Raw genomic sequence first — 14,691 nt, forward strand, 5'->3', positions numbered from 1 at the left:
AGGTTTTGATCCAGTTTATGGAATTCAGCAAGGCCAGCATGAATGACAGATGGAAGGACTGAGGAATTCTATCAGGCCTAGATATCCAGAAGATATTTTTGTTTTTTACCTGACTTAGTAAAGATGGCTAATCCAACAGAGATTATCCAGGGAGGCTATCCTAAGCCAACCACACCCGACTTCATAAGGGATGCACCAGGTACTAGGATTCTTCTCAAGTACTGTGTTGAGAGATGTATTAATGGACCTAAGTTTAATTCAGAGAAGATACTGTGCCAGTTTGGCTAGATCTCCTCTTATTAAATCCATTCTCTATATTCTCGTAGAAAAACTACCCAGTAATCAAAGCCTCTGGCTAGTTTCAGATTTATTTACAGAAGGAATACATGGAATTAATTTCTCCCTTGGGAGAACTGTCTCACTTCTTAATACAGAATCCTGGAACTGGCAAAGAATCAAATCCCACTGTGTTCAGCCCATCATTTTATAAATTATGGCTTGGGGAAGGAAGGAGGAAGGGAAGGAAGGAAGGAAGGAAGAAATCATTTAATACCAGGCTGTGAACATTCTTACGTAAGAACTAGATAGCCCCAGTAATAAAAAATCAGAAACAAAAATTCTGTTCTCTCAGGGAGCAAAAGTGACTTGAACTGCACAAGGAGATGGAACTGGTGGTGCTCTTACTTGGGGACTGAGCAGCACCTGGGATCTGCCCTTAAATGTATGCCTCTTGCATGTTGGGAGCTGTATCAAGTCAGCACTGGATAAGGGTATCGCTGCGTTCCGGTTAAGTTAGTCCTATGCTTAAGTGTAGAGCCAATAATCTCAAATTTAAATAGTCACAGATGGCTTGCTAAAATGAAAGGCATTTAAAGACCTTCCAAATTTTGAAAGTCAACATTGCCAAACTACGTGGATAGCTACACAGACAACATGTATAAGGCTTTTATTAGCATAAATTCGCAACCGTTAAACTACTTCATTATAAATAGCAGTCAGGAAGAGGCCGAAGTACAGGGGTAGAAGAGTCTCTGAAGCCTGTTCATCATGTTAGAGCAAATTCACAACTTGCTGTGCTCCTTCTCTTTGAAATGAAGTGACAATATCTACCACGAGTGCTATTTTAAACAAACAAAATGAAGTTTAACTCAATAAATATCTTTTATTAAAGAAAAAAAGGAATATTGTTAAGCACCAAAACTGCATGTTGTTACATTGCATGTACAAGAAGAGAAGGTGATTGCAGTACTTGCTGTACAAGTACTTACCTCTGAAGTCATGAGTGTAAAAAACATGAAAATACAAAGCAATACAATAATTACAACGCAGAAAAGTTGCACTAAAGAGCAAAAGGCAACAGTCAAAACAATTATTGGAGATTTCAGAGTATTGCTATAAATGCCTGCTTAGTTTTTTCTTTGTACTTTTAATACTTTAGAATATTAATGGAGCATATTTAAGTATTGTAAATTTGCAAGAGTTGGCATTTACAATACACTGTGCACACTTCCGTTTAATGTACAGTGGTAAAGCCATCTTTAAAAGCCAAGCACAATGTGCTAGTGTTTTGCTTCTACCATTATAATATTGCACAAAGCTAGTAAATGGTGAATTGGTTTGCCATTGTAGTTTTCATTTAACCAGAAAGGCTAAAAAACATGTCAGTTTCAGTAGCCCTAATGGGCTTTAATCATGCAAAATTATCTGTAGCCTTCAATTTTTCACAAACTATATATTGTGGTTTCACACTTGGCAAGACATACAGTACGAGAAACTCAATGAGACAGTGGGGATTCTGTCCAAGTCAAAGAAGTTGAAGTCACTGTCTGGGTGGTGTTGTCTATCCCTCTGGGTTCATAATTGAAGAGAAAATGCCATCTTGTGATCATGAAGACTTCTTAAAACCAATATAATTAGTACTGGGAAAAGCTAGAATAACTTGTTACACTCTTGGATAGTTAACCATAGAACATGCAAGTTTAAAAAAAAAAAACAAAAAACCCAAAACTTCCCTTGTTAAAATTCACCTCTATAACCAACACCCATATCTTTGTGTATACATCTAAAAATCACTTCTCACTGTCTTTCTTTCCTCTCCACCCTTAATTCCCCCAAATTGAGCCACCCTTAGTTATAAATGATTTTTTAAAAAACTAACAAAAAACTTTTCCTTAACTCTCAAAACAAATGACTGCTTTGAGTTTCAATATGAAATAGCCTTGATGAAGTATTTATTATATGTCAACCTCCGAGGTATTTTCTGTACATGCACCTTACAGTGGCATAATAAAAGTGGGGAAGGGGAGAAACACTTATAAATTTGAATTCAATCAATTAAACCCCTCATATACCAAGCTGTACATTTATGCTTGTGGGCAAAACAGAACATTTTAGAATGAACATATCTTCCAAATAACCCAATGGGCAAACACACCACATGTGCGCGTGCACATGCACACACAGGACCCCGATTTCTTCTCACCCTTAAAAAAAAAAAAAACCCTCTGTTTACATACATGATAGCTTAGGCAGCAATATAAACTCATTTTGTAGGAAAAACTTTTAAATTAGACTATTTATAGAATAAAAACCACCATTGCTTCAATTTACAAAGCAATTAGGCAGAGATCCCTCTCTATGTGCTTTAACTAAAGAGCACTTTGCAGCAAAGTTCAGAAGTAACTACTGAATTGTTCAGCAGCACTAACTAAACGCAACATGCTTCAACAGTAAGGTGCTTCCATTCTCTTACCTCTTCCATCTGGAATATATCTTGCCTGTCAGTCCTCTAACACTAAGCATAGCTTTTCTCATATGCTAAGCTAGAAATGTGAAATAAAATCTGCTTAAAATGCACATTTAACTTTATATTATCATTTAAATTCAGTGCAAGAATTAGGTAAAACTTGTTAAGGTTTCTGCTCTTATTATCAAACGGCTGCAAGTTAACAATGCATCTGCCACAGTTTTTAAATGTTTTTACAGCTGTTCAAAATGCTTTCTTACAAATAGCCTGGAAATAATGTTATGCAATCTGAGCTCCCTGATAAGGCCTTTAAGGAACCTCTTACTATAGAACTTGACAGATTGGTATCTGGTATTATTATGTGCATAATAATTAAATTATAAAGGTTATTAAAAAAAAAAAACAACAGAAAACAAAAACACCGACCACCCCAAGACCTTATATTTAGTGGAAGAAAAAACTTTCCTTAGGCTAAGACTAAACTGACTTAGGCATTATCTTAAATTTATACACAAATTCAATGAATGCAATTAAAAAATGGAATCTTAAGGAATGTATAAAATTAACTTTTGTTAATTGTACACTGGTCCCATTCCAAACAGAGGATGCTGCCCGTTCATTTTTGTTCCACTGATAGGAGTTTTAATTCTTAGTGCCTTCTATGGCCGAAGTATGCCTCAGAATTTAACACATTTTATGGCAAAGTGGTCATGCCATATGTTACCAAAAACTGCTGTACAGTTCAGCTTTGTAGAAACAAGGATTTTTGCCCCATTTTTACAGAGTAAATCAAAGTGCTGAAAATTCCCCGTGGTTTCACACAATGAGGAAAATCCCATATTCAGACTGTGTTAACTACTACACCTGATCAACATCATTTACAATTGCATCTAAATTTGTTAAAATGAACAACTAGGACAACTAGTGAATGATTGTTCTTAGGCTGCTCATAAACTCAAAATCTATAGATATACATCAGGTAAGGAAGCTAACTGCTCATCTTTAAAAAATCTTCTTTAGCCAGGTGTTTCATCACAAAGCTACATCACAGTACCACCCAGGTCTGAGATTAGGAATAACTTCCTTCTAAGTACCACACTGGTTATAGACACAGCACTGTGACTAAGTGGGAGAACAATTTAAAAATGGCATTCAAGTGAGCAGTAACCTTAACTTTAAAATATCCTCAAGTTATCTATTTGTTTTCCTATTTAAAATATATTACTGTCCAGGACTAGATTGGTAAACGGACTTCTAAAGGGATTCGGCACAAGCAAGCAGCTGTTTGTGGATTCTTTTGACAGAAAGGATACATTGAGATAAACTCTCAAATATTTTAAACCACAGAAATAGTATGTGGGCAAGTTTGGAACTTAAAACATGTGGTCATCTATAAATACTATCCTAATTAAATATATTAAAATTTAATATTAAGGGCAAAGACACTGTTTTTTTTAAGGGTGGGGTGGTGGTGGTGGTGGGAATTATGCTTACAAAACCGTTGGGTTCCAAAACTGCTTTAAAATTAACATGAGGAAAAAAAAATTAACTTGAGGATTCAACTGGTAATCTCATCTTGGACAACTGGACTGTAGTTATCTGAAATTTAAACATTGTGAGATCTCCCAAGGTGGATGATCTGCAGTAACTTGTAATTCTGTGGAGGCAGGAATTTGAATCTTAAGGATGGAAAATAGGTGTAGTAGAGAAAGTTTATTTAGCAGAGAATAAGCAGAGCTGGTTGTTAACGAGGCTTTGCTTTAACCTACTCATCATTTTCAAGAGAGATAATCTTCATGAAGTGCCACAGTGGGATGTACACAGAGTTTCAGATGCACCCCTAAAGGATTCACAAGGGTCTGTACCCACTCCAGAGTACTGGAGACTTAGCAGAACATGGTTCTGGAAGACAAATTACAGTATCCATTTGTAAGCGAGCCTGTCTTCTGATGGAATCCCAGCTGTAACTGGGGAGCAAATTCCTAACAGATAAAAGTTCTAGTGCTTTTGCTGTTAATTTAAAATGTTAAGTTCTGTATTTTTCTAAATATCAATGAATGAAAAAACTTATTCATATGCATCCAAAGGCTTAAAATTGATACATGATTTTTTTAAGGTTTGTAAATTTGCTTAAACATTTTTTTTCCACCAAATTATATTAATCAAACCAATCATTCTTTTGGTTGAAAAGCACTCTTCAATGTTTTACTGAAGGAAATGAGGAAAATTCCTCATCCACCTCTCCCACTGTGGGATAAAGATTGAGTCTCTATATTAGATATATATTTTAATCTTTCAAGATATAGGAATAACTTAAGAATAAAACTAATGTATTGTGAAAAAAATTGTGCAAAAGTTCCTACTCTTGTCAATAAACAGAAATTTTTCTCCATAATTATTTTAAAGGAAATACATCTTAAAGTGACAAAGGTGTAAGCATTTTTTTCTCTCTTCTGAAAAACCAATTCATATACATTGGAAGGCTTTTACTCCGGGACTGCTTTCTGGGTCTAGGACAGAGAAATGCCTCAGAAGAAATAAAAGTTCTTTTTGGTACATCAGTCCTTACTTAACTCCCTTCATATAAAGTCCAAAATCTGTCTGATGCAGAATTACACTCTACAGAATACTGTAGACTGGGTCCAACATATCTACCTTCATTCAAGCCCACAACACTCCTGCTGAGAATTCATAATGGCTCCATTCATATAAATGCGTCCTTCAGGACTCCTTATAGCAAAATCAGCACCTAGAACTACATACATAGGTTTTAAAAGGTCTACTGACAATAACAAAGGTCCTCTCCCCAAGTTCCACTCAAAACATGTTTAGATAGTGAAATGCCAGCCAAGGAGGCTTTTCTGTCTGTCTACTTTCTGCATATCTGTAGAGTGCACTTCACTGTGGAGCATAAAAAGAAAAACTTAAATGGTGCATGTTAAACAGACGAGATCTGCATCCCTATTACTGAATCCTCATTTCTGATTCTCAATAGGAAAGTCACGTTGAATTACACTAATCAAGCAATCGTTCAAACAAAAGGACTAAAAATAATCTGAATTATCAAGTTACAAAGTATTGCTTTTCATAAACAAAGCTGCACATGAAATTCAAACTATTATAAATTCACAATTATGAAGAGCTATTTAAAAGCATGGAAATTTTTACTTCAAAACCTTACAAAGTGAGTATGTGGTCTTTTAAAAATATGCATGTTTAATGTATCATGTTGTGATAAACACATTAAGTGTATCTCCATGGTTATGTATCTTTTCAGATGTTGAACATCTTTATGAAAACTCCTTTGGAGATGAGTAATGTGGAAATTTTCAGTGCATTTCCATCTGATTCTTTCCAATTCCTGTCCTATAGCTATCATGATAAACTTCTTTTTCAGAGTGTCGCACTATTTATACAAGCTGATACAGAAGAAGCTCTGTGTTTTCAAGCAGAGGACTATTCAGTGCACTTAAAGATGGATTTCAAAGCAGTCCCGACACAGCTCACAGTAGATCTCTGTCAACCCAGTGTTTTTCCAACTTGGAGCGACCCCTAGCTTGACTGGCCACTACAAGGATGAACATGGGTGGACAGGAGGGGAAGGTGCTTAAAAAACCAGGCATCTCTGGAAGGCCTTTTCTTCATTGCATCGGGAGCACTGCACATCTAAAACTCATGTTACCCACCAAATACTGGACTGACTGCAAAAGTGGTAACTTGCCAATTGTGCTTCCATTTTTTTCATACCACTGAGCCAACACACTTTGCATCTTGTGGAATCCAGCTGGGGAAATCACACATTAAACTTTTGTTTTCCAAAAACAAATCTTTGATCTTTAACTGTAGGTGTTTTTTTCTTTCTGTTGAGTCACCTGTTCACAAATAAAAAAAAATAGTGTATTAAAAAATATTGACTTATTAAAGACAGTGTGGCCTTTTATTATTTTTTTATTTTTAAAGATTTATTTATTTGACAGAAAGAGATCATAAGCAGGCAGAGAGAGAGGAAGGGAAGCAGGTTCCCTGCTGAGCAGAGAGCCCAATGCGGGGCTCGATCCCAGAGCCCTGGGATCATGACCTGAGCCGAAGGCACAGGCTTTAACCCACTGAACCCACCCAGGCGCCCCCAGTGTGGTCTTTTAAAAATATGCCATGTTAAATGTAACATGTTGTTGTAAAGACGTATGTGTTCCTGCACAACTTTTGCCGTACCTGACATGATTTTTCTTACATTCGTAAAGGTAGTATATAAGAAACATGTTTTTAAAAAAAATGCATTTGTAAAAGCAATAAAAATAAAAACAAAATAATTAGAATACAACTTTGAACACTTTAAAGGTTGTTAGATTCACTTTTATTCCTTTTACTCTAACACTTTGTCAGAACTATACAATAAAAAGGACCAAATACAGTCTAAAATATCCGCCTCATAAACTGCCAGTATATTAAGCATTAAATGAAACTTCAAAAATTCACTAGAAAGTGAGTTTTTGTTATAATGGCATTTGGAGGACAGGTTTAGTACCGATCTTCAAAGAGATGTTTTAGCTAAGTTTCAGCATAGTTGTGCTCAAGATCTATGGCTTACACACAGCACAGGAGCACTTACATGAAAAAGTTCCTTGTTAGATAAAAAGGAACACGCACATAAATCAAGTCCTAGCTTATTTTATTAGAGTTCTGCATTATCTAACACTATAGCTACATGTGGCTTTGGAGCATTTGAAATGTGGTACTATGAGAAAATGAATTTTTAATTTGATTTAAATTAAAATCTGAAGCTGTATAAAATATGTCTCCATTAAATACCATTTTACTGTTCTGCTAGGACATTTCAACTTTAACCACTGAATACTTAGCATCCAAATTGAGGTGTGCTACTAGTATAAAATGTAAAATACAAACTGGATTTTGAAGACTCGTTAAAAAAAAGTAAACTACAGCATTAATTTTTTATATTGATAGCATGTTGAAATATACTATTTTTGGATCCATTATATAAAATAAAGCATTACTGAAGTCAATTTCATGTTTCCTTTTACCTTTTCAATGTGACTATGAGAACTGTTTACATTGTATCTGTGGATTGTATTGTAGTCCTATCAGACAGTGTTATAGTTACTTCTTAAAGGAGGAACCTGCAGTAAACTAATTAGAAACTCAATATAAAGCCTATATAATTGTATTTCCTTATATAGAAATTTCCTTCAAGGACACTATTACCTACAGCTATTGCTGAGATGAATTTTATTATTTTTTTGAAAGATTTTATTTATTTGAGAGAGGGAGAGTATGCACAAACAGGGTAAAGGAGCAGAGGGAAAGGGAGAAGCAGGCTCCCCACCAAGCCCTGGGAGCCTGACGCAGGGCTCAATCCACAGACCCCAACCTGAGATCATGACCTGGGCCAAAGGCAGAGGCTTCACTAACTGAGCCACTGGGTGCCCTACTGAGAAGAGTTTTAAAGCAAGCTGTACAAGGCAGAACAGGAGATATTCACTTTTTATTTCAAGAAGTTTTGAGAAATTTTTTTCCCGAAGAGCTAATTAATGATTTAAAAACTTCAAGAAACTGATTTTTAACAGGAAATATGAATTACAGACTTTTAGCCATCTGTAGACGAGCATCTAAAAGTTTAGTCTTTATAAACAATTTGCCAAGACCCCATACAAGGCAGTGAAAATAGCTCCTTTATCATTGCCTGCTCAAATTGGTGGGGATTGCAACTAGAATATGGTTTGCTTCTCGTATAGGATACACAGTTTTATCCTAAGTAATTTTGCAGATATCTGAGCTCATGTGTTTTCTGAGAGTATTTCACTGTTTCTCTGACCATTATAATATATAAACCAGCCATAAGTAATAATCAATCAGCCAAAAAAAAAAATTTTGGGCAATTTTCAAAATGGTATTCATTGTGGATATATTAACATTGACTCTAAGGGTAAATTAGTAGCCAAAAGCTAAAAATAACCACCCAAGCACTTGAACATATGAAATGCTGTTGCCACATCTACATGCTGGGCAGGATCTGGTGGGAAGGGTGAAAACAAATGGAGATGATGGGCTGGTATGAGCAACTGCTGATGGGCCATGTACCCCACCTGGGCTACTGTGGGCAGCAGCTGTAATCCAAAGACGAAAACACTTTTTTTTTTTTTTTTTTTTTTTTTCCAAAAAAAAATTTTTTTTTTAAATTTGACTGAGATCACAAATAGGCAGAGAGGCAGGCAGAGAGAGAGAGGGAGAGGGAGAGGGGAAGGGAAGCAGGCTCCCTGCAGAGCAGAGAACCCAATGCGGGGCTCGATCCCAGGACCCGGGATCATGACCTGAGCCGAAGGCAGAGGCTTTAACCTACTGAGCCACCCAGGCGCCCCGAAAACACTCATTTCTTAAAGGCCCAACTGTGCAGTTAACTAATCAGTGCCTATAATGGTAGTTTTAGGCATAGGAGCAGCTCACTGAGAAGCTCCAAGCAAGAGACAAGGGGATAGGTAGCACTGTGAAGTGGTAGAAAATCTACAAATACCCAGTTAGACACCCTGAATTCCTAGACATAGTCACACAGTGAGTAGATGTGTGACTTCTACAAAGCACAGTGTAGATACTTAGGGCCTCTATAAATAGAGGATAGAGGGATACTAACAGCCCAATACCCAAGGCAGGATAGTGGTGCTACTATTGAATGCTGGCTGGAGCACACTAAAAAAGGTAATATACAACCACTTATCGAGGGGAATGCGATTTTTCACGACCTTTTTTGTTAAGCCTACTGATCAGTGCAGACACTGATGGGGAGAGGTAGGGATGGGAGCATAGCAGAAGAACATCTACATTTTCCTGATGGAGCCATGCCCAGAAGGTGCAGGTAAAATTGCTTTTGGTAGTATTTTATTCGACATATCCCAAACAGTATCTTTCAATATGTTAGTAATATTAAAAAACTAATGACATAATTTACCTTTTTTTGTATTAAGTCTTCAAAATCCAGATGTATGCCTGCATGTACATCAGATCTATTCAGTCAGAGTCCATGGGAGTAAAAGCCAAGAATGTGCATTTTTAATAAGCTCCCAGGTAGTTCTTATGATCAGGCATATTTCAGAATCACTTCGATAACAAGTTAAGTTTATTATTCCTTCACCTACTTCCTTTCCAGGACTATGAATCCCCCCACCCCGCCCCATGGTGAATGTTGTAAAGCCCACAGAAACACAGTCAGTCAAGAGAGCATAAGATACTTAAAAGAATATATGTGCATATTTGCATTACAGTTTGCAGAAGTTACATTTCAGTTAGGACTACTGTTAGATTCTATCTTTACTGACTCTATATTTAGCATAATTTGTGCCACAGAACTATATAATTAGCTTACTAAAATGTGTTCAAGTCAAAACTCTATTACTTTAAGAGAACCCCAAATCTGTTACCAGTACCACAGGGGTACTCAATAAGACACGCATACACTTATTAGGTATTTACTGTATTAGCTGCAATTTTATCTGCATCATGCAGTAACTAGGATAGGTCTTAAAATGATAAATCTTCATTTTATAAGCTTAGAAAGCTAAATAATCAGTGCAATAATTTTTCTAAACTGATCTTAGAAAATTCCTTTGTAGGCAGCTAAGAAGACATCAAAATTCAATATACATAATTTGTACCTGAAATACTTTAGTCAGAAAAGGCCTTTTATGTATGTATGTATGTATTCATTCATTCATTCATTTTAAAGATGTTTTTTATTTATTTGTCAGAGAAAGAAAGAAAGCACAGGCTGGAGAGCGGCAGGCACAGGGAGAAGCAGGCGCTCTGCTGAGCAGGGAGCCTGATGCAGGGCTCAATCCCAGGACGCTGGGATCATGACCTGAGGCGAAGGCAGATGCATAACTGACTGAGCCATCCAGGTATCCTGCCTTCTCTCTCTTTTTTTTTTTTAAGATTTTATTTGTCAGAGAGAGAGAGAGAGAGCGAGTGAGCACAGGCAGACAGAGTGGCAGGCAGAGGCAGAGGGAGAAGCAGGCTCCCTGCTGAACAAGCAGCCTGATGTGGGACTCGATCCCAGGACGCTGGGATCATGACCTGAGCCAAAGGCAGCCGCCCAACCAACTGAGCCACCCAGGCGTCCCACCTGCCTTCTCTGTTTTTAAAACAAGAAGTAAGACTGTCACTTTACTGGAATAAGACTGTCCTCTTTATTTGGGCTATAGCTATACTGTAGAAATTTTAATTTCTTTATATTTTTAAAGATTTTATTTATTTATTTGAGAGAGTGTGTGAACGAACAAGACAGCACAAGCAGGGTAAAGAACAGAGGGAGAAGCAGGCTTCCCACTGAGCAGAGGACCCTCCCACCTCATCCCCACCAAAAATGTTCTGGGATCATGAACTGGGCCAAAGGCAGACATTTAACCGAGTAAGCCACCCAGGCACCCCTACTGTAGAAATTTTTAACAAGCAGGATATAAACACAGCATTTATGTAACAGTATCTTTGAAAAGCATTTTATTGTAGGTTCCCAGAAACTACACAAAACCTGAAGTTCATAAATCTATGGTCCATGCTATAACTGAGCTGTATAATAATAAACCTCATGAATAAAATAGAACAGACTTCACCATTTAATATAAAAGCTGTATCACTGAATGCTACAAAAAGAATATAAGACCATTTACCTGTTAATTTTCCCAATCTGTGCAAGGCAAAGCTTCCTCTTCATCCTCTGACTCAGGGGACGCTTCTTTGATTCTTCTAAGAGCTTCATGGATGCTCCGTGTTAGAGGGTCTGTGTCAGGCAGAAGTGTGAAGGATTCTCTCAGCACTTCCTTCTGTACCTTCTTCAATTTTACCCCTTTCCTGATTTGTGCCAAGATATTATTACTATCATCTTCATCAGGAAAAGGAGGCAGAGTTCGCTGTTCAACCTTTTTCAGATGAAAACTACCACGCTTCAAGGAAGCTAGCACCTCATCCATGGGTGAGCTCACTTAACAAATGAAAGAGAATAATTACAGTTAGGATCATAATTACAGTGCAATTAGAAACCTCTAGACTTTAGGACTGTGCTAGCCAAGGACACTGAAAACAACACAGACCACGAAATGTGGACTGAAGGTTTCCCAGAAACAGATGGGATCCCAATTGTGCTTGTTTAAACAAACAAAGCCACAACACCCAGATTCCAATTCCAAGTTATTATCTCTATTATTTCCCATGTAAGAGAAGCAAGCAGATTGGGAGCTGGAAGGTGGTCTTTGGGAATATAATGGGTGAGACTCCCAAAGGATTTCCATAATGCAACAGCTCAATCTAAATTCAGACAACATCTGAGTTACAAATATAATTTTAAAGAACTAAGTTTTGGGCACCTGGGTGGCTCAGTGGGTTAAGCCGCTGCCTTCGGCTCAGGTCATGATCTCAGGGTCCTGGGATCGAGTCCCACATCAGGCTCTCTGCTCAGCAGGGAGCCTGCTTCCTCCTCTCTCTCTCTCTCTGCCTGCCTCTCTGCCTACTTGTGATCTCTGTCTGTCAAAAAAATAAAATAAAATCTTAAAAAAAAAAAAAAAGAACTAAGTTTTGATTCACTATGGTGATTTTTAAATTTTTTTCAAGAGATTTTTAAATTATTATTATTAAATAAACTCTATCCCCCATGCGGGGTTCGAACTCATGCCCCTGAGGATCAAGAGTTGCATGCTTTACTGACTGAGCCAACCAGGTGCCCGGACTACAGTGACTTCTGTTTTTTCCACTTAGCTGTTTTACATATAAAATTCTACTCCAGTTATGGTAAAAATATTTAATGTATGATCTCTCGGATTAAAATTTAATATACAAATTATTTAATATAATGTTCTCCCAATGAAAGCCATGGACCAGGATTATAACAGTTTTATTAAGGCATATATGGCATGCAGTAAATTATGTATGCTACTCCCCATTCTTCCTTGCTTTTTTATACAAAGAGTATACCAAGGCCCTCAATAAATTTGTGACCAAATGTTACATGGTCCTGCCAACGTCATCCTAGTGTGACAGTCCTGCCCAGCTAGCTTACATTTTCTGGTGTGAATACCTTACTTGTTATTTCCTAGGTTTAAAATCAGATTTTCTTTTTAACACAGAAGGAGTCACTTACTATGTATTACCAGATAGACCAAATATCACTTCAAAATATTTTTAGAACATCCCTAAGAGCTCAAGAAGGTGCACATTTCTGTGTCTGTACACATTTGCTGATGCGGACTGGGAGAATTTGTGCCAAGCTGTGACTCTGCAGACCTCTTTACTATCAAATAATGTCCAAAAAGACAATGTTTTAAGCTCTGTAGGGTGCTATGAAATATAATGTCCTTTGATTATGTCTTAACTTATTCAACACATGAATATGAACATGTCTGTTTAACTTACCTCTTCTCCTCTGTAAACCTTCAGCAGTCTTTTTCAGCTTCTTCCTGGCACTGACCAGCTGGCTGCTGTCAAAGAGATGTGCTGAGGGTGCACTCGCAGACTTTGGGATCCTCTTCTCATTCCCCTCTGTTCTAGGCAGACCTTTCTCCAGTATCTCTAGGGAGCTGTCCTTAGCAACAGGCAAAGGGGGTGGTGGAGGGGGAGGGGGAGGCGGGGGTGGGGGAGGTGGTGTTGGGGGAAGAGGTGGGGGGAGTGGAGCTGTGGTAATAGAACCTGGTTCGAGGTCAATATTATTCAAAACTGGAAGAGATACAGTGGGCGGCAGTTCAGAGGTAACACCACTGAGAGGTAATGAAGTGGCTTCAAGTTGTGCTAATGAAGTATCTTCAAGTTGTGAGAGGCTTTGGGCTTCTGTTTTCTGTGATGACCCAAGCTTCCCTCTTCCTTCCTCCACCTTTTCACTTTTCTCTTCTGGCTGGAGCGCTCCTGGCAGAGGGTCACACTGGTCTTCACAGGGCACAGGACTGGCTGTGCTTCTTCTTCTGGCATGAGCCAGTCGCAATCTGGTTGATTTAAGTATGACTTGGCCAGGGTACCTCTAAAAAATCAGAAGTTATAACTGGTCAAATTACAGTAAAACAATTTATGAACAAATGGCTATTTTCTCCTGATGCAAAATGTTATTCTGGAGCTTTTGTGATTTTTCAGGGAAAGTGCTTTTAAACAGTTAAACAGAAGACTAGAATACCAAAGCATAATACCTTTCAACAATTATCACTGAGCCCTATTTGCTTACCAACTCCTTTATCAAGGCCCTATCCCCTCTTACCCACTTAAGAAGCCAACTGTTCAGAATTATTAGAGGATTTGAAGATTTTTAATGACTGAAAGTAGTAATTTAAATGGCAAAATAGCAAGATAAAAATACGAGACATAAATGATATTGGTATATAGAAAGCTATGAAACTATTAGCTTCTTACATGTATTTTCACAAGCTTACAGTTCAAAACGTTAATTTTTCATTTTTTAAAACATTTCCTGGTATTCAAAAAACTCTCAAAACAGTATGTACATTTTTATGATGGAAGAAGAGGAAATACAATTTTAAGTACTAACATACAGAACTCTTATTCTATCTTTTACTGTAGTAAAACCTAGCATTAATGGATTTGGTGAACAACATTTACTTAACACAAGGTTTATCCTTGTCAGCACAGATAGGAAGTTAGACTCCTGAGCACTTACATAACTAGAACCATTCAGCTTCAACACAGCTCCAAGGAAATGTTTGGCCACTGTGTACTAGCATCCAGCATCCTGGATTAGCCTGGCAAGAGAACTGCCAAACCACTTCTCATGTAAGCTGATCCACTCTCTAATTCTGCCAGGGTCATTTCCATAGATTGTTACCATAGGTTACTGTATGTGCTATTAATAACAAGTCGATGCCTAAAATGGATAGTCAGTTGTGAACTAATTAATTTTATAAAACAACAACAAAAATCCAGGTTTGCCAAAGGCTGTGATGATCCTT

The 14,691-nt window shown here is 37.5% G+C and overlaps 1 protein-coding gene across 1 annotated transcript in view; it reads right to left on the reverse strand.

The window, feature by feature from the left end:
- Positions 1–1,142: 1,142 nt before the first annotated feature.
- The window catches only part of JMY (junction mediating and regulatory protein, p53 cofactor), a 104,094-nt gene continuing 90,545 nt past the window's right edge, over positions 1,143–14,691 (reverse strand). Inside the window, exons 9-11 of the mRNA XM_032335881.1 lie at positions 13,157–13,754; positions 11,422–11,732; positions 1,143–6,618 (exon numbers count right to left, since the gene is read on the reverse strand). Of these exons, the coding sequence (XP_032191772.1) occupies positions 11,425–11,732; positions 13,157–13,754 (906 nt within the window). The 3' untranslated portion in view covers positions 1,143–6,618; positions 11,422–11,424. The remainder of the gene's footprint in view (positions 6,619–11,421; positions 11,733–13,156; positions 13,755–14,691) is intronic.

This window comes from Mustela erminea, chromosome 3 (genome assembly GCF_009829155.1).
Source record: "Mustela erminea isolate mMusErm1 chromosome 3, mMusErm1.Pri, whole genome shotgun sequence".
NCBI classification, from domain to species: Eukaryota; Metazoa; Chordata; class Mammalia; order Carnivora; family Mustelidae; genus Mustela; species Mustela erminea.